Source organism: Chrysemys picta, chromosome 3, assembly GCF_011386835.1.
Source record: "Chrysemys picta bellii isolate R12L10 chromosome 3, ASM1138683v2, whole genome shotgun sequence".
In the NCBI taxonomy this organism is placed as follows: Eukaryota; Metazoa; Chordata; order Testudines; family Emydidae; genus Chrysemys; species Chrysemys picta.
Window position 1 is genome coordinate 86644853 of NC_088793.1, and position 26803 is coordinate 86671655.

The 26803-nt window shown below is 45.4% G+C and overlaps 1 protein-coding gene and 2 long non-coding RNA genes across 7 annotated transcripts in view; 1 reads left to right on the forward strand and 2 right to left on the reverse strand.

The window, feature by feature from the left end:
* REV3L (REV3 like, DNA directed polymerase zeta catalytic subunit) overlaps positions 1–4292 on the reverse strand; it is a 241847-nt gene extending 237555 nt beyond the window's left edge. For both annotated transcript variants that reach the window (XR_010600094.1, XM_005287599.4), the window contains exon 1: positions 4154–4292. Coding sequence is in view for 1 of the 2 variants with exons in the window: in XM_005287599.4 (XP_005287656.2) it covers positions 4154–4292 (139 nt within the window). In the remaining variant the exon portion in view is untranslated. The remainder of the gene's footprint in view (positions 1–4153) is intronic.
* A 532-nt stretch (positions 4293–4824) lies between these two features.
* Positions 4825–26803, forward strand: part of LOC122174430 (uncharacterized) — a 119112-nt gene continuing 97133 nt past the window's right edge. For 2 of the 3 annotated variants that reach the window (XR_006176219.2, XR_006176218.2), the window contains exon 1: positions 5345–13674. This is a non-coding gene — a long non-coding RNA (uncharacterized LOC122174430). Of the gene's footprint in view, positions 4942–5344; positions 13675–26803 lie in introns of those variants that run through there. The other variant, XR_010600095.1, reaches the window with a different exon arrangement.
* LOC122174432 (uncharacterized) lies at positions 17693–25609 on the reverse strand. 2 transcript variants are annotated; one of them, XR_006176221.2, is made up of 4 exons: positions 25209–25609; positions 22733–22934; positions 21762–21958; positions 17693–19008 (listed from the first exon to the last, which is right to left on the reverse strand). It is a non-coding gene; the product is annotated as an uncharacterized LOC122174432 (long non-coding RNA). The 2 variants fall into 2 exon arrangements; XR_010600096.1 differs by lacking the exon at positions 25209–25609 and having other exon boundaries at positions 22733–23074.

The following is a 26803-nucleotide window of genomic DNA, read 5'->3' on the forward strand; positions in this document are numbered from 1 at the left end:
TACCTGCCTTAGCCCTTGCAGCTAGCCAGGGGTACTTCTTGGTCTCCCAGTCCCTGCTAGCAGACTGATCTCGCCAGACCCTTTCAACTCCTTTTATATGCGCCTGCTGGGCTCCCATTGGCTGCTACCTGTAGCCTCTCTGATTGACTGTTTCCTCTGCAGCCACTCTAGCCTGCTTGGAGGACCTCTCCACGACTCCTTTCCTAGGATGGGTGTGGCTAGACCCCCAGACCCTTTGGGCCCAGTCCACCCCATCACAGGACCCAAAAATATTACCATGTTCACCCAGAGGAAATGAGCTCAAGATCTACCCTTCAAATGTCCACAGCAATGGACCCATAAATCCATTTTTAAAAGCATGTAAAGGGGCAGTACTTTTTACCAGAAAGTGTCTATGGGCACAAACTTTTTTACCTCTATGAGCAATTTGCCCCTATTATATATATTATAGTTTGTGTGAAGACTGGCAAAACGATCAATTCATGATACACAACTATGAATGAAACCATGTACAGCAATATAGAATTCCTTCCTCACTCATCTGGCTGTTTGAACACAATCTCCTGTCAGAAGAGAAGGGCATACAGCCAGATCCCACCAACACCCACAGCTACTAGACGATCCAAAATGTGGTGCTGCTAGGACTCCAACTTCTAGAATCTAAATGACTGATTGGTATATGAAAATGGCTTAATCTCCACTGGCTCAGCAGGTGGGCCTTGGAGCCTCCTTTTGAACCCAAGACTCTTAATTAGCTGCACAGTATGATTGTTTCATTTTAAACATACTAAGATTAACGTATCGACAACCAAACTAAAGGTGCAAGCTGTCTATACAAGCATAGTGGCTAGGTGCTATGCACAGTGTTGCAACTTGGGACTTTTTCTACCTGGCTGGCAAGAATATACATTTACCTTAATTAGAAGGGCTGATTTCCTTCATGCAAGCTTATAAAAAAAACCCAAGCATTACTGTTGCTTAAGACTTGAGCTGTAGGTGTGTGCCACTATCTTAGAAGGCCCTCAGAAAAATCATTTTTTTTTTTTTTTTTTTTACATCCATGCTAACATCATGGGTAAATGTTCAAATTCCATTGGATATGCATGGCCGCCAAGTCCCTCCCCCAAACTTCTATAATTTTTTCAACAGTGGGGAGGCAAAAGCGGGCATCTCCACTTCTGCCTCCTCACTGAGGCTGCAGCTGCTCACGGAGGGTTAGCAAACTAGTCCCATCTCAGAGGGATGTGGCGGAGCAGTCCTATTCCATGGAGTTGATGTGGGGGAGTGGCAGGGTGACAAAAGCCACCTGGATGAGCAATGAGAGCCAACTCAGTGAGCAAATGAACCAAATGACACAAGCCAGTCTAGCCCAGCCTGATCCAGGGCAGGGATCAGCTTGCTCCATACTCAGCTTCAGGCCTCTACTGCTGTTTCGTGTCCAGCCAGAGAAGAGAGGGGAGCCATACTGACAACAAGGCAATTTGGAAGCCCTGGCTGGCCCCCACAGCAGCCCTCACAGGCCCATAGGAGACACTGAAGCACCAGCTAGCAAGGAGCTCAGACTGAGATCCATCCCCTGCACAAAGCCACCACTGCACGGAACACAAAGTGTGTGAGGGAACCCTGTCCCAGTGGGGAAGATCAAGGAGTGAGGGCTGGAACCCAGTTTCAGCTCCTCATCAGCCAGTACTACAGTGTCTCCTACAGGCCTGCAGGGGCCTCTGTGAGGCGGGCCGGGTCCAGGCTCCTAAAGGCTGCATTGTCAGTGCCACCTCTTCCCACCCGCACCCTCCCCTCCTAGCTTGTTAGGAAGTAGCAGTGGTGGCCTGGGTCAGAGCTGGCCCACTAACCTACCCCTGCCCCCATCACCACCACCATGAACAGCCACAGCCTCAGTGGGATGCTTCTACCTCCCAGCTGGGCCTTACTTATACACCAGAATAGAAGTCAGTTTACTGATTCTGAATCACATACAGCAATGCATTAGTCAACTTCAAAGTCGAATTTTCTCCCCTTTAAAAAAAGAAGTCATATTTCTAAAAGATGAAATAAAATCTCATTTCATGATAGTTCCACTGTAAACAGTTTCAGAGTTTACTACGCCAAGTCATTTAAATATATTAACGTTGACAGAGAGGTGCTAACAATTGCTTACTTCCAACAACACTTAATTAAAAGAACCTGAATTCCATCTGTTTTTACCATTTAAAGACAAGCAGAACTACAAAATGTATTTCTCAAGTCTTATCAGCAAAAATTATTAAAAGAATGGAAAAGAAAAATAAAGGCAAGCTACTCTTTGTGCTAAAAAGTAACACGGAAATAATAAATAATTAAAGCACCCTTCTTCTGCAGAAGCCAGAGGAAAGTCACCATTAACCAAGCTGAATTAGAAAAAGTTCTGCTATGCAAACACATAGCAAAGTTTATGTCAGAGAAGCAAAAGGATTTCCCAGTATGCTCTGAGTCACTGGACAAAGTGAAGTAGTCTACTGATTACTTTCCATGCCATACTCCTGATATAGCAGATCCTCAACATCATCTTAAAGAAACTATATCAGTCTTCTCTTATGCATTTAAAAAAATAGTAAGCCTGTTCCTTCCAGACAACCTAAGGCTCTAAATTTATGAATAGTGAAACAATTACTCATAGGATTACATAATTACTTTCTCAAAGAAGCTTCCCTCTATCATATGTAGTTTGAAAACTATTGAAATGTACAGCATTTAACAGATTTTGTTATGGGGGAAAATATGAAGCACTGAATGTATGCAAAATGCAAATTACAACAGAAGAGGTGTCGCTATTTTATATCAGCTTATTTTTGTGTTAATTCAACCTATCTACTTTAAAAATTTTAGCTTTAGGTGCATCAGTTTGCATCTGCTTCAATCACCTTACCTTCCTCTGCACCTGAAGAGTGCGCAGAAAAGATAACACTGAAATTCCAAATATGAATAAAGATTGCTATACTATACTAATGGGGGAAAAGACACCTTTATTGTGCACTTTTACTGCAGTTTCTGCCCTCCCTAATGATAAGAGTGTACATTAAATACTCTACTTATAGCACACATCTTTAAAACACACAAATACCTTAGTTCCCAAGGTCAGTATCATAGAACACAAACATTTCAATGTTCTCTAATATTTGTAACAACTGATGAAAAGGAGGCCTTTTTTCATAGTCAATGTTTACTGAAAACTTGCAATAAAGGTTATCCATATTTAGAAAAATATGTTATTGGTAAAGAGAATGTTGGTATTTGGGGGATATACCTTGGAATTGCCATGCTTCTTATCGATTTAAACAATAAGAAGTATAGCTGAAGGGGTAATGAAGAATAAATAGAATGTTACATTAGGAAGTCGCAGGGGCCAACATGTGGCTAGTGGTTAGGACGTTCCCTTCTGCAGTGCAGCACTATTGCCTATTGGTCTGAGCAATTTACAATATACTAGCGTAACAGCAACATAAAAACAACCACTTCACAAGTCTTGTTGCAGAAGTCCCACGTATAGAACTCTGTATTAGGAATCCGTTTAAAGATACAGTACTTATAAATTAACTCAGTATGCACCCCCTCAAAGACACGTATGATTTTTTTTCTTCTATCCATTCACACACAAACGCTGCATCTCTTTCTTTAAAGAGGCAAGCCCCAACACCTCACGGCCTGGGTTACGTACAAATCCCTCTATCCGGAGCAGAGCAGATCCACTGTGTTTTTACAGCTGCGCTTAGTTGTGGTTCACGAGCTACGACCGAGCCTATGTGGGGGCAGCTTCCCCTGTGAGCGGCGCGAATGTAGCGATTTCCTACTCTCGCCGGGCACAAGCCTCTCTGCTCATCCTCGCACCTGCAGATCCCGATCCTGCTCTCAGCGCCCCCTCCCCACCAGCCATGGAGCCTGCAGGGAGCCGCGGTCTATGGAGACCCTGCGGTCCCCACCGGCTCCAGGCAGGTATCACCCCACGCAGCAGCAGCCAGTTCCCGCGGGGTCCCGTCGGGGGAGGGGCGAGGCCGGCGGCGGCAGGTGAGGCACACGCCGCAGCATGCTGGGGCTGAATCACAAAGCGAGCCCTGTGGGGGGCTGGTCCCCGGGCCTAGCGCCGGCGGGGGCTCCGCAGAGGCAGCCGGGGGTCCCTTACCTGCAGGGGTGGCGCCGAAGACTCTCACCACGGGCACCTTCTTGGCCTGGGCCTCTCTGAAGCGGGACTGGCCGGGGTCCAGGCCGGGCAGCGGGCTGCCCATGTAGTAGTCGGCGGTCACGAGCCTCACTGAGAACATGTTCGTCGCCGCCGAGAGCGACCCACGCACTGAGCGAGCGCGGAGCCCACACGGCTCCCCCGCCACCGCCGCAGCAGCGAGCGCAGCCCCCTCCCTCCCGCCGCTCCCCGCCCGCGCGCACACAGACACACGCGCGCACTGAGCAGCCCGAACTGGCTCTAGAAGAGCCTGGCCGGCCGCGAGCGCCTCATGGGCAGAGCAGTCCCTTCCCTCGGCAGCGCGGACGCCTTGGCGGCGGTGCCTCCTCGGCTCCAGCTGTTGTTGCCATGATGATGATGTCACGGACGCAACCACTGGGGGGGGGGGAGAAGGGGGCGGGCGGGGGGAATGTGTTTCTCCCCTTCTGCGCTTCAGCACAGGGTGTTTTTTCCGCTCCCTGGGCAGTGGAAGCCGTGCGGTATCGGTTTATCGACAATCGACCCTAGCGGCTAGGTGACGCTACGGAGTGCCGAGTCATGGATCGGGCTGGGGACTCCTGGGCTAGGATTGGGTTAGGCTGGGTCGGGCCGCCATTTTGGATGCTGAGGCGTCTCGCTGCGGGAAGGTGAGTCGCCGCCCGCTGCTGGGGGAAGGGGCAGTCTCGTGCCGCTGTCACGCACGAGACTGAGGAGGGGAGAAGAAGGAAGAAAGGGGGAGTGGGAGTTCTCAGGTAACGTTTCTCTCGTCGCGTGCGCCCCCTTTGGCTGTAACGGTCACTGCGCGCGGCCCGCGGGAGAGGGAGGAGAGGAAGCGAGCGCAATTCTCAGCCTATAAAAGAGCGGCGGCGGCTGGTGAACGTGCTGCTGGCGGCGGGGAGGAGTCGTGGTGCGGCTGCTGCTGCACGCTGCGGAGGCTGGGCCTCGGCGCCACTGCCAGCCCGGACGCGGCGTTTCCTGCCCCACAGCCCGCTCCGGACGCGCGTTCGCCGCCTCTACGGCAGCCAGTGGCCCGGCTGCAGCCCGCGGAGGGCTGTTGTCAGGCACCGCTGCCGTTAGCGGGGGACCCTTGGGGAGCGGCTCCCTTTGCGCCGCGCGCCTCGGTCTCCTTGCGGTGGAATGATTGCAGGGCGGCCCCACAGCTCCCCGACCTCCCCAGCGCCTCCCCCGGCAATCAGCCGCCCACCCCGCGCCTGAGGGGCCAGGCGCCAGCCCCACTGAGCTCCCCAGGAACCTCCTCCCAGCGAGGAATCCAGCCCTAGGGAGCAGCCTTCCTCAGTGGGAAAGAGACACGGTGCTGACAGCCCACCGAGTGAAACCCTCATAATCATGAGATTGGCTTAAAATCATGACATATTTTTTCCTTAATAAAGTCAGCGCTCGTTTTATTTGCCTTCTGGTTCCTGAGCCCTTAGGCTGGGTCCGGCCCTAATTAAGGCTAGAAATATAGGTCTTTTATAAATAAATAAATAAACGCTGAGATTTTCATTCAATCGCTGTTTCCTAGTTGGGGCCTTAGGAAAAACACCAAATATCACAAGAGCTGACAGCCCTGAGGATCCTCCTGTAAAAAGGCTATGTGTTTCATAGACCTATTCTAGTTTTGTTTGGTAAATGTGTAGATTGAAAGATACAGCAAATGTACAAATCTATAAAATCAGACATAAATCCAGTATGTAAAACATATGCTTTCCACTGAACCTGTGTATGTTTTGGTTTTAGATTTAAACAAAAAGCAGAGCAGGCAATTCCTACTCTTCATTTACTCTCTGAAGTTCACACATCTTGGGTGGATTTTTCAGTCTATTTCTCTATTTGTTGTCTCACTGGGTCAATTTGTTTTCTCTGGGTCACTTTTGTTCCTTTATCTCATTTTCACATAAACCAAAGAAAAAGGTAATGCTACTCAAATTTTCCCATAGTCACAAAGAAATGGGATAGATCTGTCTGGCACACACAATTAATTGACATTAAGAAATTTGATACTTAATTCTGAGATCTAATAAGAATTTAACACACAATTGAGGTGCAGGGCCCATTTCTGTAAGAGCTCTTTGTTTGCTGGGACATCTTTTTAACTATGAGGACTAGAAACGTTTCTTTTTAAGGAAGCTTAAATTCCACAAAAACTGACAGTCACCAGGAAAGTACTAGTGAAACGTCACCAAGTACCAGCTCAGTCTGACCCAGTTTTCATCTTCCTGTTATTGTTCTTTGAACAAATTTTATCCTGCTCCCTATTAACTACTAACTTTTCCTCATTTCCTCCCCTCCACTCACAGGGGGCCTGCAGTCATCACTACACTTTCTTCATTTACTTCTTTCTGAGCCCCTGCTGTCTTCCTGTTAATCTGGCTGATCTTTGCTTTGAGTATCCATCTCATTGAGTATCCTTGCCATCTTTTCCTAACTCAGTGATGGCTTTGAGAGCTAGGCTTCTTTACTTCATCTAACAAGGAACATGAAAGCAGCCAACAGTGTACTCTGAATCTGGAAGAATCGTCGGAAAACTGAGGCTAGGTCTACACTACGGGGGGGGTTGACCTAAGATACGCAACTTCAGCTATGTGAATAGCGTAGCTGAAGTTGCGTATTTTAGATCGATTTACCTGGCTGTGAGGACTGCGGCGAGTCGACCACTGCCACGCTTCCGTCGACTCTGCTTCTGCCTCTTGCCGCAGTGGATTTCTGGAGTCGACGGCAGAGCGATCAGGGATCGATTTTATTACGTCTTCACTAGACGCGATAAGTTGATCTCCAATAGATCGATTGCTACCTGCCAATCCGGCGGATAGTGAAGACGTGCCCTGAGAAAGCAGGACTAGAACAAGAGTAGTGGACACCTAATCTGGAGAAAATTTCCTGTCCAAATGAGCTGTTTTATCCTCAGACTGAAACTGCTATGAATTGCCTTCAGAAGAATTAAGTGACTAGTTTCTTATCCAGTTTTTAAGAGTTTGCTTAAAGTTTTAGTCTCCTAGCCCTACAAAACATTCTACAATTAGCAATTTATCTGCAACTCCCAGACCTGATGAGTTCCACCTTCTCAGATTCAGAGCACTCTTCTCTCTATTTTCATTTTACTTGTGCATTTAAGTGAAGAAGTTAGCCTCAAGGCCATCACTGACGCAGGAGCTCGTTTACAGGGATCCGAGATCCATGAGTACCTGTGACAGCCCTGTCAACCAGCAGCAGATGCAAGATCTATTCCTGGACTTCTGAATTTCAGCTTTATGTGCCTGGACAGTCTCCAATATATGATATACTCATGTTAGTTGAAGTGTATCCTCTAGTTCCTGAAAATTCTGACATCCCAGAGCAGTCACTTCCAAATGGTAACATCGTGATTGGAGAAGCCTCTGCCAACTCCCCATTTTAACCCCATTCTCTAAATGATATATTCTCCCAAATGCCATCTCCAGTTTTCCAATCTAAAGCAAGCCATCTCCTTTGCATGCTGTTCCAGAGTTACCATCTACAGTTGCTAGGCAGCAGCTGTGCTCCTGACCAACATCCACATATTTGTGTGAAAATAATGAAACTTGAATATACAACTGCCACTAATCAAATACTATTAAACAGCTACAATAAATTAATATTAGTATTAGAAATAATAGTATCGACTGTCACCGTAACTAGCTAACTACTGTCTTAAAAGATAGAATATACTCAACAGAAGAAAATAAATGTAGCTGTTTATTTTTATATTTGAACAAAAAACAGGTCAGGCAGTAATTCACCTCTTCTTTTTCCCAATTAGTATTATGTACTTTATAAAAAATCTATAACTGCAGTTCACAATAGAATACTTGTCTAAACTGATTATGCCATCCAGAAATTCAGTCTGGAAAAAACTGGCCTACACTTACAATGTAGGTTGACATAGCGATGTCACTCAGAGGTGTGCAAAATCCACATTATTGAGCAATATAGCTATGCAGACCCAACTCCCAGCGTAGATACAGCTAGGTGCATAGATACATCACTCAGGGAAATGGTGTTCCTACATTGGCAGAAAAATCCCTTCGGTCACTGTGTCTATACTATGGGGATATACCAGCATAGGTATGAAACCATGTCTATGCCGGTATAGCCCCCATAGCATAGAAATACCCTATGATCTCCCTCGTTCAGTCCTTTACTTCATTAAGAGCTTGATCTTGCACATCCAGCAAAGCTCCCACTTATTTCAGTGGTGAAAGATCAGGCCCTAAAGACGGGTAAAATTTTCAAAAAATCTAAGTGATTTGGGAGCTTAGGCCTATACCCACAAAGGAACTTAGGTGTTGCAATGTCCAGTGAGCTCTGGGATATTCTGATGTAGGTCTCCTCAGTCTCTTCTGTTGAAGCTGTTCCACTTTATATAAATAATTCAATATGCATTGGGCCAGAGTGAGTGAGAATGACTCTTAAGATCTGATAGATAGGACATTCACTTGAAAGGTGGGAAACCAGGTTCAAATCCTTTCTCTTCAGGTGGGGGGAACCAGTGTCTTCCCATCTCCTGGGTAAGTTCCCATACCACTGGGCTAATGGTTACCACTGCCATTGCCTCTCTTCCCCCCTTGCCCATTTTGTGTGGAATTAATTATGCTTTCAGAATGCTCCTGATCAGACCTTGCAAGCAAAATGGGCATTGCCCTGCCTATCTTGAAGACTACACCGGGGCTTAGGGGTGGCCTCTCGACAGGCACCTAGACAGAGGCAATGTGTGCACATCCAGCATCAAAAGCTTAGGCATCTAAGGCCTGGTCTACACTAGGAGGTTATGTCGAATTTAGCAGCGTTAAATTGAATTAACCCTGCACCCGTCCACACAACGAAGCCATTTAGTTCGACATAGAGGTCTCTTAAATTTGATTTCTGTACTCCTCCCCAACGAGGGGAGTAGCGCTAAATTCGACATGGCCATGTCGAATTAGGGTAGGTGTGGATGGAAATCGATGCTAATAGCTCCGGGAGCTATCTCACAGTGCACCACTCTGTTGACGCTCTGGACAGCAGTCCGAGCTCGGATGCTCTGAGCAGCCACACAGGAAAAGCCCCGGGAAAATTTGAATTCCTTTTCCTGTCTGGGCAGTTTGAATCTCATTTCCTGTTTGGACATCGTGGCGAGCTCAGCAGCACTGGCAACGATGCAGAGGTGACCATGCAATCTCAGAATAGAAAGAGGGCCCCAGCATGGACTGATCGGGAAGTCTTGGATCTGATCGCTGTGTGGGGTGATGAGTCCGTGCTTTCGGAGCTGCGATCGAAAAGACGGAATGCAGAGATCTACGAGAAGATCTCAAAAGCCATGACAGAGAGAGGGTACAGCCGGGATGCAACGCAGTGCCGCGTGAAAATCAAGGAGCTGAGACAAGCATACCAGAAGACCAAAGAGTCAAACGGACTCTCCGGATCCCTGCCCCAGACATGCCGTTTCTACAAGGCACTGCATTCCATTCTAGGTGCGGCCGCCACCACTACCCCACCACTGACCGTGGACTCTAGGGATGGGATATTGTCGACGGCCGCTTCCTCGGAGATGTTAGCGGACGGGGAAGATGAGGAAGGTGAGAAGGCTCTCATTCCCAAAAATTTGATAAGTCCTTTCCTTCCCGCCTCACCCAAGCCCCCGTCCCAGTTTCATCCCCTAACTATGTAGTTGCTAATAAAAGATACGTTTCTGTTAATTACTGTTTCCATCATGTTCTTTTAGGGGAGAGTGTGTTTGAAGGGGGAAGGGGGCTGGTAATTGGAGAGGACAGTCACCTTTACCAGGGTACAGACACGGGGGCAGGTTCAGCAGAAGGTCACACACACATTGCAGTCACTAGTCACCCTGGTCAGTCTGGGAGGTGGTTTTCATGTTCGGGGGGGGGGGGGTGTCATGTGACTTTGTGGCGGGGGAGGGCGGATAGAGATCTTATGCAGCGGTCCTTATCCTGGATCACAGAGCCACGCAGCAGGGGATCTGTAACCGTCCTCCCCCGCCACAAAGTCAAATAGCCCCCACACACAGAGTCCCGAAAAGGAGGGGTGGCAGGCTCCGTTGAAACAACCAGTCCACCACTGCGGACCACTCAAGGAGCAGGAGCCTGTCATTCCTCGAGTTTAGAAGCGTTCTTTCCATCACTACGCCCGCTCCCCACCACAGTCTGCGTCCCAGTTTCAACACTTTACCACGAAATCCGTAGTAAAGAAAATGGTGTTCATTAACAAAGTTCCATTTCTTTTATTTTTAAACATGTGTTGGAAGGGCGGGGGACAGGGTGAACGGGGTATGTAGCTGGAGAGGATAGTCAACAGTAAGTGGGTAAAGAAACGGGGGCAGGTTCAGCTTCTCTTTAGACAAACTTAATAGTCACAGGTTACCCTGGTCACTGAGGAACCTAGCTTTCAAAGCCTCCCGGATGCACAGCGCGTCCCGCTGGGCTCTTCTAATCGCACGGCTGTCTGGCTGGGCGTAATCAGCGGCCAGGCTATTGGCCTCAACCTCCCACCCCACCATAAAGGTCTCCCCCTTGCTCTCACAGAGATTGTGGAGCACACAGCAAGCTGCAATAACAATGGGGATATTGGTTTCGCTGAGATCAGAGCGAGTCAGTAAGCTTCTCCATCTCCCCTTGAGACGTCCAAAAGCACACTCCACCACCATTCTGCACTTGCTCAGACGGTAGTTGAAGAGTTCTTTTTCAGTGTCCAGGGCGCCTGTATAGGGCTTCATGAGCCAGGGCATTAGCGGGTAGGCTGGGTCCCCGAGGATCACTATAGGCATCTCCACATTCCCAACAGTTATTTTCTGGTTCGGGAAGTAAATACCTTCCTGCAGCCGTCTAAACAGACCAGAGTTCCTGAAAACACAAGCGTCATGAACCTTGCCCGGCCATCCTACGTTGATGTTTGTAAAACGTCCCCTATGGTCCACTAGTGCTTGCAGCACCATTGAAAAGTAGCCCTTTCGGTTAATGTACTGGCTGGCCTGGTGGTCTGGTCCCAGGATAGGGATGTGAGTTCCATCTATAGCCCCACCGCAGTTTGGGAATCCCATCGCGGTGAAGCCATCTATGATGACCTGGACGTTTCCAAGGGTCACTACCTTTGACAGCAGTAGCTCAACGATTGCGTTGGCTACTTGCATCACAGCAACCCCCACGGTAGATTTGCTGACGCCAAAGTGATTCGCAACTGACCGGTAGCTGTCTGGTGTTGCAAGCTTCCAGAGGGCCATGGCCAACCGCCTCTGGACAGTCAGGGCTGCTCGCATCCGAGTGTCCTTGTGCTTCAGGGCAGGGGACAGCAACTCACAAAGTTCCAGGAAAGTTCCCTTACGCATACAAAAGTTTCGCAGCCACTGTGATTCATCTCAGACCTGCAGCACTATGCGGTCCCACCAGTCCGTGCTTGTTTCCCGGGCCCAGAATCGCCGTTCCACAGCATCAGCATGACCCATTGCCACCATGATGTTCATGGCGCGGGGTCACGTGCTTTGTGAGAGGTCTGTGCCACCACTCTCAGACTTCATGTCCTCACCGCGCTGCCGTAGCCTCCTCGCCCAATTTCTCAGCATCTGCCTCTGGAAAAGGTGGATGATAAAGTGTGAGGTGTTGACAACGGCCATAACTGCAGCGATGGTTGCAGCAGGCTCCATGCTCGCAGTGCTGTGGCATCCGCGCTGTCACTCACCAGAAAAGTGCGCGAACTGATTGCCCGCCGGCGCTTTCAGGGAGGGAGGGCGGGAGTGACGGTTGGAGGAGGACAGTTACCCAAAACCACCCTCGACACATTTTTTTCCCCAGCAGGCATTGGGGGCTCGACCCAGAATTCCAATGAGCAGTGGGGACTGCGGGAACTGTGGGATAGCTCCCCACAGTGCACCGCTTCCAATGTCGATGCTTACCCCATTAGTGTGGACTCACAAAGTCGAATTACTGTCCTTAGTGTGGATACACACGTTCGACTTTGTAATATCGATTCCACATATTCGATTTAAGTACAATTGAACTACTCTCGTAGTGTAGACATACCCTAAGGGACTTTTATAGTGAAAATGTAGCCTCTGGGGGATTATAAGTGCCTCCAGAGTTAGGCAGCAGCTGAGTGGAGGTTCTGAGGATCTCAGTGGTGTCTAAGTAGTGCCTAAAGTGGGATTATGGCCTTGTCTACACTTGAAATACTACATCGGCACAGCTACACTGCTACAACTGTGTCACTATAGTGCTTCAGTGTAGACTCTACCACTGATGGGAGGGGTTTTCCCATCGACAATCCACCTCCCCAAAAGGCAGTAACTATGTCGATGGAAGAACTCTTCTGTCAACCTAGCGCTATCTAATCTGGGGGTTAGAACAGTTTAACTACAATGCTCAGGGTGTGGATTTTTCACGCACCTGAATGACATATTTAAGACGACTTAATTTACTAGTATAGGCCAGGCCTTAGATGCCTATGTGCTTTTGGGGATTAAACCCTAAATCTTATTTTCAAAAGTGACATAAACACTTAGGAACCTAAGTCCTAAGAGAGTCTTAGGCCTCATTTTCAAGAGACTTAAGATGGTCTACACTACTCTGAAAACGCTTCAGCAGCACGAGCTGCACTGCAGCAGCTGCACCACTGTAATGTTTAAGTGAGACACTATCTATGCCGATGGAAGGACTTCTCCAGTCAGCGTAGGTTCTCCACCTCCCTGAGCGGCAGTAGTTCCTAGTGCATTAGGGATTAGGTTGGTTTAAATGTGTCATTCAGGACTGTGGATTTTTCACACCTCTGAGCGATGTAGTTATACCAACCTAATTTCCTAGTGCAGACCATCTTAAGTCTCTTGAAAATGTGATTTAGGCTCCTAATTTGCTTAGGTAGTTCTGAAGATTTTATCCTGTTACTAGACCCTGACATACACAAATCTAGAGACAATAAGATCAGGTACCTCACCTGATCTCAGCAGTCAAGCTATTATATGGAGAGAGGGCCCATATATGCTAGGAAATTGACTGTTGAGAATGGATTTCAGCAGTGAGTTTCTGCTGGAGATTCTTTAACTGCTGGAAACAATTTAGCTGTCATTATAGACAGGACAAAATGGTTTTCAACTCTATAATAGAAAACATTATAGAGATTGGTGGACCATGGTATACGTGGCTGTAAAGCGTCCTCTCCGCAATATTAATACAACCATGTCAGGGGACCAGGACGCTACACAGTTTTATGCCCTATAGACACAAACACAGTTTTAAAGGGTTTTTTGTTGTGTGTATAAACACATTGTTTAGGTACACACATACTTTTATGCACATGTGAATATTTGTGTTTGCTTGGATTTGCACTTAGCAATGTTAACTCTAATTCCAAAATAAAGTAAGTTGAATTTAAAGTATATGATCCACAAGAGTAACAGTTCTTTTTCTTCAACATTTTCAGGTCTTATCTCTGCTGACCCTTCAAACATCCATGTCAATGAACCTGCATGCAGGAAAAACACATAAGTATTCAAGAAAATATCATCACCTGAACGGAAAAAATGAAGAATGAAACATTTTTAAAATGCATAACTATCACACATAATTTCTCCTTTTATTTAGAAGTAGGGCTGTCAATTAATTACAGTTAACTCGTGATTAACTAAAAAAAATTAATTGCGATTAAAAAAACTAATCGTGATTAATTGCAGTTTTAATTACACTGTTAATAGAATACTAATTTAAATTTATTAAATATTTTGGATTTTTTTTACCTTTTCATATATATTGATTTCAGTTACAACTCAGAATACAAAGTATATATTATTTTTGATTACTAATATTAACACTGCTAAAGAAATAGTATTTTTCAATTCACCTCATACAAGTACTGTAGTGCAATTTCTTTGTCATGAAAGTGCAACTTACAAATGTAGGAGTTTTTGTTACATAACTGCACTCGAAAACAAAACAATGTAAAACTTTAGAGCATACAAGTCGACTCAGTCCTACTTGTTCAGCCAATCACTAAGACAAATAAGTTTGTGTACATTTACAGGAGATAATGCTGCCCTCTTCTTATTTACAATGTCACCAGAAAGTGAAAACAGGTATTTGCATGGCACTTTTGTAGCCAGCATTGCAAGGTATTTATGTGCCAGATATGCCAACATACATATACCCATTCATGCTTTAGCCACCATTCCAGAGGACATACTTCCATGCTGATGACGCTTGTTAACAAAAAATGTGTTAATTAAATTTGTTGCTGAATTCTTTGGGGGAGAATTGTATGTCCCCTGCTCTGTTTTACCCGCATTCTACAATATATTTCATGTTATAGCAGTCCCAGATGATGACCCAGCACATGTTCATTTTAAGAACACTTTCACTGCAGATTTGACAAAACGCAAAGAAAGTACCAATGTGAGATTTCTAAAGATAGCTAAAGCGCTTGACCCAAGGTTTAAGAATCTGAAGTGCCTTCCAAAATCTGAGTGGGATGAGATGTGGAGCATACTTTCAGAAGTCTTAAAAGAGCAACACTCTGATGCGGAAACGACAGAACCCGAACCACCAAAAAATAAAATCAACCTTCTGCTGGTGGCATCTGACTCAGATAATGAAAATGAACATGCATCAGTCCACACTGCTTTGGATTGTTATCGAGCAGAACCTGTCAGCAGCATGGACGCATGTCCCCTGGAATGGTGATTGAAGCATGAAAGGACATTTTAATCTTTAGTATCTGGCATGTAAATATCTTGTGACACTGGCTACCACAGTGCCATGAGAACACCTGTTCTCACTTTGAGGTGACATTGTAAACAAGAAGCGGGCAGCAATATCTCCTGCAAATGTAAACAAACTTGTTTGTCTGAGCAATTGGCTGAACAAGAAGTAAGACTGAGCGGACTTGCAGGCTCTAAAATTTTACATTGTTTTATTTTTGAATGCAGTTTTTTTGTACATAATTCTACATTTGTAAGTTCAGCTTTCATTAGAAAGAGACTGCACTATAGTATTAGGTGAATTAAAAAATTCTATTTATTTTGTTTTTTACAGTGCAAATACTTGTAATCAAAAATAAATATAAAATGAGCACGGTACACTTTGTATTCTGTGTTGTAATTGAAATCAATATATAAAAATGTAGAAAACATCCAAAAATATTTAAATAAATGTTATTCTATTATTGTTTAACAGTGCAATTAATTGCACAATTAATTGCGCTTAATTTTTTAAATTGTGCAATTATTTCCATTTTTTTTTTTTACTCACTTGATGGACCTATTTAGAAGCATGTGACTTTCAGGCACGTCTTGGTATGGTATGAGGGAAATGGTTGTTATAGTAAACTAGAGGGAAAAGATCCTAAATTATTATACATTAATGCATATATTTTAAGCCCAGTATAGCAAGAATGCATTCATTTTAATTAGGGAATAGCTAACAATGTAGTGACACCAGTATGTAGGGACTGAGTGGGTTAGAATGAGTGATGAATAAAACTTAGATTAAGTTAAATTGAGTAAGTGCATGTTAGATAGTTGAGACAGTCGTCACTGGTGGTAGATGATAGAAAAAATCTTCAGACTACTAGGTGGGTGACAAAGCCAAGTCAGAGTAATATAATTAGATAGCTAATATCTGCTCTGTGTGGCTTGTTCTTTCTCCCATCATCTTGCTGTGGAAAAGTGTGACGGCGTGAGGTTTTATTAATTTTTTTAAATATAAATTATATGCACACTGTGCTACGTGTTTATATAATGCAGGCAAAGTCAAAGAATTGTGCCTTTTGTTGGGAATAGGAAATAGGCATATGCTAGTTCATTCCAATGTCTTGTTCTCCTGCACAGACAAGCACTTATCCTTTTGGTGAACAGTTTCATTGTATCTGTGGTGTGAAATTGTCCGGTGGTCATCGTCCTGGAGCTTTAGGTGGTATTTTAGGTATTCTGGGCCCAGGTCATTGAGAATCTTGAAGACAAGGGTCAAGACCTTGCATTTGACACGGTATTCTGTAGAATGCCAGTTTAGTGAGTAGAGGACTGGTTTCCCTGTGCTTGTAGCTGGTGTTACTGAGGAGATGTGCTACTTTACCTCTACTAGTTGTTGTTTCCTGAGGGAAGATGGTTTCATGCCCAGGTCTGCAGCACTATTTGACCCTATATCAGCATCAACCATCAACCCTTCCCAATATAATTATCTATTCTTAAGTCTCTATATTTATATAATTATATACAAACGTGTGTGTGTTCAGTGTATACACAGACACACACCTTTTGAAAACGGATAGTTCTTCATAAAATTGTCTGTAGAAGAACGTTATTCCTCAGCCTATGCTAAAGAAGAAACTTTTAGTTACATTGATTAATAGCAAAAATTGAACATTAATCCTAAAAAATTCTTCAAATGTAGCCTGTGCAGGAGATTTCAAATGATTTTTTTTAAGCATGTGGGAAATTTGAAGACTCTCCTTTAATGTGTTAGTAAAATAATTTGGGACAAAAAATGGACTGACGTAAGGTGCTAAATTTCTTAAAGAACCCATTTTAATTAATTTTAACCCCCTGAACTAATGAATGGATTTAATTGTACAATCTCAGAAAAATCATTCTGAAATTTTGGTGTGAATACTTGCTATTCTTCATACGTAATACAGTGATTGAATCTCTACTTTAAGTGCAAAACTCAAACTAAACTATGGACGTGTGACTTGTGCTTCCATAATATATATATATATATATATATAATACAAATAATTCACACATATGCACACTACATATATGCTCTACTCTGCGCTGATTAGGCCTCAACTGGGCGTCACATTTCAGGAAAGATGTGGACAAATTGGAGAAAGTCCAGAGAAGAGCAATAAAAATGATTAAAGGTCTAGAAATTGGGTTTGTTTAGTCTGGAAAAGAGAAGACTGAGAGGGGACATGATAACAGTTTTCAAATGCATAAAAGGTTGTTACAAGAAGGACGGAGAAAAATTGTTGTTCTTAATCTCGGAGGTTAGGACAAGAAGCAATGGGCTTAAATTGTAGCAAAGGAGGTTTAGGTTGGACATTAGGAAAAGCTTCCTAACTATCAGGGTGGTTAAGCACTGCAATATATTGCCTAGGGAGGTTGTGGAATCTCCACCATTGGAGACTTTTAAGAGCAGGTTAGACAAACACCTGTCAGGGATGGTCTAGATCAGTGGTTCCCAAACTTGTTCCGCCGCTTGTGCAGGGAAAGCCCTGGCGGGCCAGGCCGGTACTTCCCTCGGCCTGCGCCGCTTCCAGCACCTCCCATTGGCCTAGAGCAGTGAACTGCGGCCACTGGGAGTCGCGATTGGCCAAACCTACGGACGTGGCAGGTAAACAAACCGGCCCGGCCCGTCAAGGGCTTTTCCTGAACAAGCGGCAGAACAAGTTTGGGAACCAGAGGTCTAGAGCAGTGGTCTCCAAAGTGGGGTGCAGAAGAGGATCTTGGGGGGTGCGCAGCAGGAGGAGCTTTTTTTTGGCTTTGTGTCAGTTCGAGCGGGAGGCTTTTTTTTTTTTTTTTTGCTTTGGCAAAATTGGTAGAGCCGGCGCGGCAGGGGGTGCACAATCAAAAAAATTTGGAGACCACTGGTCTAGATAATACTTAGTCCTGCCATGAGTGCAGGGGACTGGACTAGATGACCTCTCGAGGTCCCTTCCAATCCTATGATTCTACATTAAAAAAACTACATTAAAAGAGCAATAGGCTTTCAAGGCCAAGCACTCAAAAGTTAGGAAACATCAGAATTAAGGTTGCCTGTTCAACCACCCCATTCTAGCCTACCCCCATTCCTCACTCCTCTGCAACTAGTATGGCTGCTGCTGTCTCGTCCTCCACACTGCCTGAGAACCAGCAAGGGTACCACTGAACACACAGGGAGAGGCTATCTGCACTCAGTTCCTCGACCCAGCATCACAGTGTCCCATGGAAGCCTGGAGGAAGAATTACAGGGAAATCCTGCGCAGCCTCTGCAACTCTGGGATAGAGCACACCCAATCACTTTCGGTACGTCTTCACTTACCGGAGGGTCCGGCGGCAGGCAATCGATGTTCTGGGATCGATTTATTGCGTCTGGTTAAGACGCGATAAATCGATCCCGGATCGATCCTGGAAGTGCTCGCCGTCGACGCTGGTACTCCAGCTCGCCGAGAGGAGTACGCGGCATCGACGGGGGAGCCTTCCTGCCGCGTCTGGACCCGCGGTAAGTTCGGACTAAGGTACTTAGAATTCAGCTACGTTATTAACGTAGCTGAATTTGCGTACCTTAGTCCGAAGTGGGGGCTTAGTGGGGACCAGGCCTTTGTGGGGATGGTGCATGCACAGTCCAGTTTTTCCAAAGTACGGATGTGCTAGAACTTTTCAACAAAATAGTCTTAAGAATTGTTTTAACACATGGACCAAACAAAATATATTTTTCCTATCTTGTTTTCAGAAATGGCTGAACCATTTTAGCTGAAACTATCCAAAATTACTCAGTTTGACATCCGACATGGAAAAACTCAGCCTAAAAGTTAATATTTGGCAATCTTATAAGAAACTGAATACAGGGTCTTATAATGGAAAGCATCAGGCACTTTGATTATTGGCTCTGCCTATAAATCACATAAGTTCATATTCTGTGTATATATATTTATTAATTGCTGGTTTTATAATAATAAATATGTCTGTTTACAAAAAAACACGTTTCTATGAATTAGCAAGTTGGGTAATGATGGATGAAAAGGGATACATTTTAGACACCACTTTCTTCATACAGCCTGGTCTGTTGGAGAGACGAGGAGATATGTTGCTTGATCTGGTATGTTCAGTTGTGCCTATCCTTCCTCTCCTGCACCAGGCAAAGTGAAAGGAACACTTATTAAATCTGTAGACTCCAAAGAAACATATGTTACTCTAGAGAGTCAGGTTGAGAGTCACTGTTAGAGCAAAAACTTAGAATCACAGAATATTAGATATGGAAAATACCTAGCAGGTCCTTAGTCCATCCCCCTTCAAGCATTGGTGCTTCAAGTACATGCACTCATATGTTGTGTTATCTGGTTTTAAGCTTCTAAGACTTCTGTCATTTTCCTTGGGAAAACATCCCAGAATCTAACACACAGAAATTTTTCCTAATATTCTGACTATATTTTCCCTTTCCTAATTACTCTTACTTATGCATCCTTGTACCTCCCTAAATAATTCTTCTTCCTTGGTGTTTACACCTTTCACATTTTTGCAGAGCAGCTGAATTTTCTGAAATGGTATCATGAAACCTTTAGTCATTACTCTGCCAAGCTGTACTTACTTAGCTTTCTAATCTTTCCTCATGAGTCAGTCGCTCCAAATATTTTTTGTTACTTTTATCTGAACTCCTTCCAGTTTGCAGAGATATTTTTGGTAAAGTGCCCAGAACCTAGTGCAGAATTCCAGGTATGATCATACCAGAACCATATCCAGCGGAACTGCTACCTTCCTGCTCCATGACATGGTACTTGTAAGAGCTTGTCTACAATGGCACCAGTAGTGCCATGGAGCTGGGCCCATGCTCAGAAGGGGCCCCGGCCTGCTCTGCTTGCACTGTGCCTTGAGACCCCGCCAGTCCGCTGGCTCTCCCCCCACCCCTTGCTCCTCTCGCCCTACTTGTCGGCCAGCCAAGGGCTCCTCTCCACCCCCTAGCCCGACCCGCCAGCTTTTCTCTGGCTCCTGGCCAGACCCCAGTGCACCTCCGGCTCCAGGCAGTCTCTGCTTCCCACCAACTTTTAGGCTCCACCTGTCTCCCTGGAGCTGAGCCGCCTGGGACTGATGCAGAAGCCTGGCCACTCTCGGTCAGTTGGGGGGAGGGGGAGACACTGTGGGGGGCTTGGCTGGGCCCCTCAAGCAAGTGGGTCCTGATGGAGCCTGAGCAGGGCAGGCCCTGGCCTGGCTGATCACGCCACTCCCAAGGGGCCAGAGTGATTCCCTGGCCAGCCCTGGCAGCTCAGCCCGACAGACACAGTTGCCTCCCAGCAGGGCCGGTGAGTGGGGCCAGGAGGCAGGGTGCGTGGGAGTGGGTCTCTGGAGGGCCTGGGGTGGGTGCTGCGCTGTGAGGGGGCAGGGAAGATCTCTGTGTGTTGGGGCACTAGGGAGTGGGTGTTCTGTGTGGGGTCCTGGGAAGTTGTGGTGTTGTGCAAGGCGCTGTGCATTTGTGGCAGGGCCGGGGGTGGGGGGGTGCTGGGCATAGCGGGTCTGGGGGGGAGCTTTGGCCATAGGGAATCGGGGTAGGGGGTGTTCTGGTGTTGGGCAGGGGAGCTATGTGTCACCGCATGGGCCCACCCCTGAGGGGAAGGGGCATGCTTGCAGCACAGGGCCGGGTGGGCCATTGTGCGTCTGGCAACTGCCGGTTTGTAAATAGTGCCCTTGCACTGGGCTGGGCAGATGGGGGCTGCCCCTGCCATGCCATATGGCCCCTGGCTGGTCCCTCGCTCTGGGGACTGAGTCCCCCACGCCATGCTCCATTGCCCCCATGGGGGGCCCACAAATATGTTTGGCACCAGGCCCACAAAAGGTTAATCCGGCCCTGCTTGTCTATACTGTGATTTAGTGTGTCGCAAGCAAAGCATTCTAGCCTGCTGTATATTAAGTGGCTATGAGGACCATGCTGCCACACACTAAAGGTTTCATTGTACACTTTGATCTACTTGCTCTTTGAAATTTCAGTAGATGGAAGTGCACTATGGAACTTTTAGTGTGCAGCAGCATGGTCACTTAGTGCACGGCAGGCTAGCTAGAGTGCTGTAGACTCACACTCCGGCTTGCTAAATCATTGTATACACAAGCGCTAAGTATGCAGCTCAAAACTGCGTTGGTCTTTTTGGTGACACCACATTTCAAACTTATGTGTAATTTGCTGTTCATTATTATCCATAGGGTTTTTTCAACATTTTGGCTTTCATATTAATCCCTCCCATTGAATTAGTGTTAGAAATTATTTTTGTTATAGCTTGTGTTTTTCTGAGCCGAATCTCATTTTGTTGTTTTCTGTCTATGTTTTTAACAACTCTATGATATTTTGTACTATATTACTATCTTCAGTGGTGTCTGCAACATGATTTCTTCCAGACCAGTAAAGATGGCAAGTGAAACAAGGCTTCACACCAATGCCTGTAGCACTCCACAAATAGCTACAAGGCTGTATATCATTACCCTTGCTTATTGTTCTTCAGTCAGCTTTCAGTTTACATTAATTTTCTCAATTTGAGTGATCTTCAGAGTAAGGTTTCATGAGATGCTGCTTAAATTCAAACATATAATATCTACACCAAGCATTTTATATTTTTTTTTAAAAGAAGCAAGCTCATCTGATAAGATCTGTTCTTTATAAACCCAGATTGTTTACTACCTAGGATTATGTTATCCTTTAGGGTCAACATTTTCAAACATGGCTGGCCTAAAGCTAGGTCCAGTTTAGGTGCCCAAGTTAGTGGCATTATCTGGATGTCTAAAAAGAGATTTAGCTTAGTTTTGGCACCTGGGTTTGAAAATGTGGTTTGGATGTTCAGAGTTTCCATTTTTTATTAAGAATATAAATTAGAAGCAAGATATTTGGAGCATGAATCATACCTTTGTTTGTGCTTGAATAGCACCTAGCACAGTGGGTTATTGATCCAGCAAGGGGCCTTTGGATGTTACCGAAGTACAAATAATAATAATTGCCAATACAAGTTGTCTTATCTTTTTTGAAGATAGGCACCACATTTGTTTCTCGCCATTCTTATAGCACCTCCTTTGTTCTTCATAAGTTTTTCCAAACTAATAGCCTGCAAGAGAGTGAGAAAGCGTGACTGTTTAGTGAGAAACCTCTTTGAGAAGCTAAGGGTACATTTACAACACAAAAACAAAAAACAACCCCCCCCCACTGGAGCAAATCTCAGAGCTGGGGTCTATAGACTAAGATATATGTTATTGAGCTAAAAATAGCAGTGTAAACATTCCAGTGTGGGGTGTAAGACACACACACGCACACAAACATCTGGTTTCAGAGCGTGAGTGCCACGAGTGAAAACATCTACACAGCTATTTTTAGCGCTGTAGCGTGAGCCCCACAAGCCCAAATCTGTATACCTGGGCTCTGAGACTCAGCACTGCCACGGGAGTTGTTTTTGCAGTGTAGTCATACCCTGAGTAGTGTATACGAGGTAACATTGCCACAGGTGACAAGTTATCTAAGGATTTGCTCTCCATTGTCCAAATCTTCTTTTTAATATATAGTAAGGGGAGAGAAAGAGGATGAAGTGCATGCATTTGAATAACTACAAATGCATCTATCCAAATCTGAACATATCCAGAGTTGTAGAGTGGAAAGGGTCATCTGTTGGTTAGAGCTGGGCAGAACTGAAAGTCTGGACTGCTAGATTCTGTCCCTATCTCTGAGAGGAGAATGTCGTCTAGCAGTTGAAGCAGCAGATATTGTAATCAAGCACACACAGTAGACATTCATTCTGAAAGCAGTGCAGTTAAGTGAGACTTTGTCTGTTATATTGGGTTCTTCTCCTATGTCTGTCTTTAACTATCTCTTGCAACCTCTCACTTACCTTACTTGCAAAACCGATTATTTATATATAGATACAGCTCTCAGAGTTAAGAGTGCTGGTACTCATCCATAGGGAAGAATAGGGAAGGGATGTGCTCTGATATAATTTAGAAATAGCTTCTTAGATGGTTCCCAGAGTGAAGGAAGCTTTCCAAGAAGTGATCACATTCTCACACTCAGGCAACTTTGAACACATTCTTTATCTTTAAAAGGAAACAGAACAGAATCAGTCAGTAAATCAAATGAAGTCCTGGTCTTGTCTGCTGTAATCTTGTAGTGCAAAAACATATTGTTGTAAAATCAGGCGTTAGGGCTGGACATTTGAAACAGGAACTGTCATGGCTGAAACTGTTTTTGTGTTTAGAGAATAGTGGGTAAAAGATCATATGTTTTATAAGATAAGACAATACCTTTTCCATACTTCATGCCTTTTCTTTATTATTCTCTAAAGACAGCTGTTGTGGTGACTGTTCTGTGGAATCTTTAGATACATAGCAATAGGTAGATCATATTTCATTTATTGTGTACAGTAATACCCTCTCCTATAATCACTGCACACTTTCTTTTCGTGTTTATTTTATTTATAAAAATAGAGATTGTGTAGTTTGCCAAAAAATCCCCATCTCATTTTAATTGTTGTCTGTATGCAATGAAATATCTAAAGAGTAAATGTTCCTGCTGCAACTTTGTAGAACTGCTAGTATCAGTTTCCATGGTTGATAAACAGAGCCATCTATCACCTCTGCCAACACTATGATTTGGTCAGTTCCCTAGTTCCAACTTCCTCTCCCTTCCACAGAATTGTTATCTGCATAGAAATATTCAGAAACAGATGGGTGCGTTTTTAGTAATATATATAATTTAGAAATCTATTCAACAAAATAAGAGGCTATTTCAGAGGAACATTCTAAACAATCCATGTTTCCCAGCTTCAGGGTCATATACTGAGGTTTTATACGGATTTAGCTTTCAGTAACAAGCTGAAACTATTATGATGGGGGTTTTTTTTATGTTAAATGGTTTATTTTAGAAGTAAATTCTACTCAACTGGAGAGGGGAAACAGCAGTAACTGTTAAAATGCCATTAAGGGCACCTTCTGAAAACAACCTTTGTCCTTATATTCTGAGGACGTGGGGGGAGTTGAGGGGGCATGATAAGGGCACAACAACTCTGTAAACTTTCTACTTTTTGTTCCAGTAGTGTTATATTTTTCTATGTCAAATATGAACTAAAACAGATTGTTGGTTAGTTTTTTCCTATTTGATTTTAATGTATATTATCACAAAATAGCTTGTTAAAAGAACGTTATTAAGGTTGCAAAATCAAGCACTCAGAAGTTAGAAAACACCAGAATTAAGATTATTTCTGCAACCATAATTTGGCCCCCTTATGCATATACATTATGATACAGTCTCCAATTACAGGATCACATACTATTTTTTTCCACAGGACCCCCTACCTTATTCAGTTCATAGGATAGACCAGTGATTCTCAACCAGGGATCCGGGGCCCCCCTGGGGGGGCCGCAAATGGGTTTTGGGGGGGCCACCAAGCAGGGTCAGTGTTAGACTCACTGGGGCCCAAGGCAGAAAGCCGAAGCTCTACCATGTGGGGCTGAAACCTGGGGCTCTGAACCCTGCCACCTGGGGCTGAAGTCGAAGCCTGAGCAACCTAGCTTTGCGGGGCCCCCTGTGGTGTGAGGCCCAGGGCAATAGCCTTACTTGCTACCCCCTAATGCCAGCTCTGGCTTTTATATGCAGAAAAAAGTTGTGGCATAGCTGGGCAGTGGAGTTTTTTATAACATGTGCGGGGGGGGGTGAGGGGGCTCAGAAAGAAAAAGGTAGACAGTGCTGTCTTACTGAGCAGTTGTTCAATATTTTGTTTTCTCCTCATTGTTCACTGTGTGGGTCTATGGCTTATTTACTGCATACTATTCAAACCCTGTTTTGAAGACAGATTTATTAATTTCCTCAGGGGGTCTGTCTATGCCCCACATCACTCTAGTATCTGAGTGCTTCACAGATATTAATTAATTAATCTTCAGAACACTGCTGTGAAGTGAGAGGGTATTATTTAACCACACTTTACAGATGGGGAATTAAGACACTGTGCGATTAAGATCAAAAAGTGTCCACTAATTTTGGGTGCACAATTTGAAATACCTAGAACCTGATTTTTTTCAGCATTATAGAGTTCTTTATATGTCCAAGCACAGCTCCTATTGACTTCAGTTGCAGCTATGAGCATTCAGCACTTCTGCAAGTCAGACTTCAGGGTATCAAGTCAGGCACCCACTGAATGAGCATGCACAATTAGTGACCACCTGTGAAAGGTTTGGTTTAAGTGACTTGCTTACTATCACACAGGAACTCCAGTGGCAGAAACAGGAATTAGATTCAGATTTCCATGGCAACATTCAACTGCCTTAACCATGAGACCTGCTTTGATCTTCCTGCCTCATTCATTATACACCTACCAGCTTCTGCAACAGATGAGGCAGGGTCTTGCAGACAACAGTTTATAGCACAACACTGATTCATCCCCGGAGAAGGCCATCTGTGCCCTGAATGAGGCGGAGTCCTGTAGAAAAAATAGTATGTGATCATATAAGTAAAGACTGTATCAGAATGCATATGCACAAAGGGGCCAAGTTAAGATTGCACAGGCAACTTTAGTCAGATCAGTACTAGAAGCTGTGATGGGATGGAACGTGCTCAGTGCTCATGGAGTCAGGAAATTTTATCTGTTAAATCAGAGGTCCCCAAACTGTGGGGTGCGGGAGAAACATTCAGAGATGTGTGGTGGGGCCGGGCCAGCCCCCACAGGGGGTGAGGAGGAAGTGCCACTGAGCCCTGCGCCACACCCAGCTCTGATCAGGCCCCGCCCCTAGCCATGACCCAGTCACAGCTCTGCACCTGGCCCTGCCCCAGACTCACCCCCCAGCTGCAGCCCTAGCCTCGGCCCCTTACCCCAGTCCATGTCCCCCTCCCCTCCAGCTGCGGCTCCAGGGAGAGGGGAGGAGGCATGGACAGAGGGAAGGGGGGGCGAGACCACTGTGTTAAATAGTAAGCAATTTCTACTGGCACAGTCAAACACAGAATGCGGTCCTGGTCTAGCACTAAGGCTCATATGCACTATGGTAATACAGATAATAAATAATAATAATAATAATGCGATGTTTTATATTTCCATTGAGTAAGGTCTGAAGCAGTATGTTTGTGTAATTCTCCACATCCTTGATATGACAGAAATGGGAAAACTGTGGTGCCACCAACATTCCCTGTAAACTGCACACACGTGTGGCTGTGCAGCAATCTCCCATATACTGTGCATGTCACAAACCATGCCTCTCACAACTTCCTCTGTCTCTGGGACAGGGCTAGTGACTCCATGCTGCTGGGGATGGAGATGAGAGCGGGACCTGAGGGGCGGAACAGCTGCAGAGGCACTCTGGATCAGGCCAGGGATCGGGTAGGATTGGAACTGGGGTGATCGAGCTGGGACTGGGAAGCAACTACCCATGGCAAGACAGTCACAAACCATTAGGACCCTGCTTCCCAGCCTGGAGCCAGCTGCGCCACCCCCAGCCATGTCTCTGTAGCTCACCTTGCAGAGCACCCACCCCAACATGTCCTATCCCTTACTTGCCCAGCCGCCCAATTCTCCCCGTGGGCACAGGTTCAGCCCTAGCACGGTGGCTGTGTCACACAGCGGCTCCCTGCAGTGGAAGCATTTGGCCCCCCCAGATGGGGTCCTGGTCATACCCTCCTCCTCCTAGGCTGAGCTGGGGCAAGTTCAGTCCTGGCTCGGGGGCCGGGGTGATCCCAAGTGTCAGGAGCTGGTCAGCCAGTGGCTCCCCTGCTTCCTCTTACAACTGTACATCCTGCCAGACATTTCACTCTGATTGAGTTAGGGCATCAGTGTAAGGATCTGAGGTCAGGGCTGGAGTTAAATCAGAGGCATACAGAGAGCCTGATCCTGACACAACTACTCCTGACTCACTAAGTCTCATTTATAAGTCCGTGGGAATACGTGGGAGAGTAAAAGTTTTCAGAATCAGGCTCAGGAACA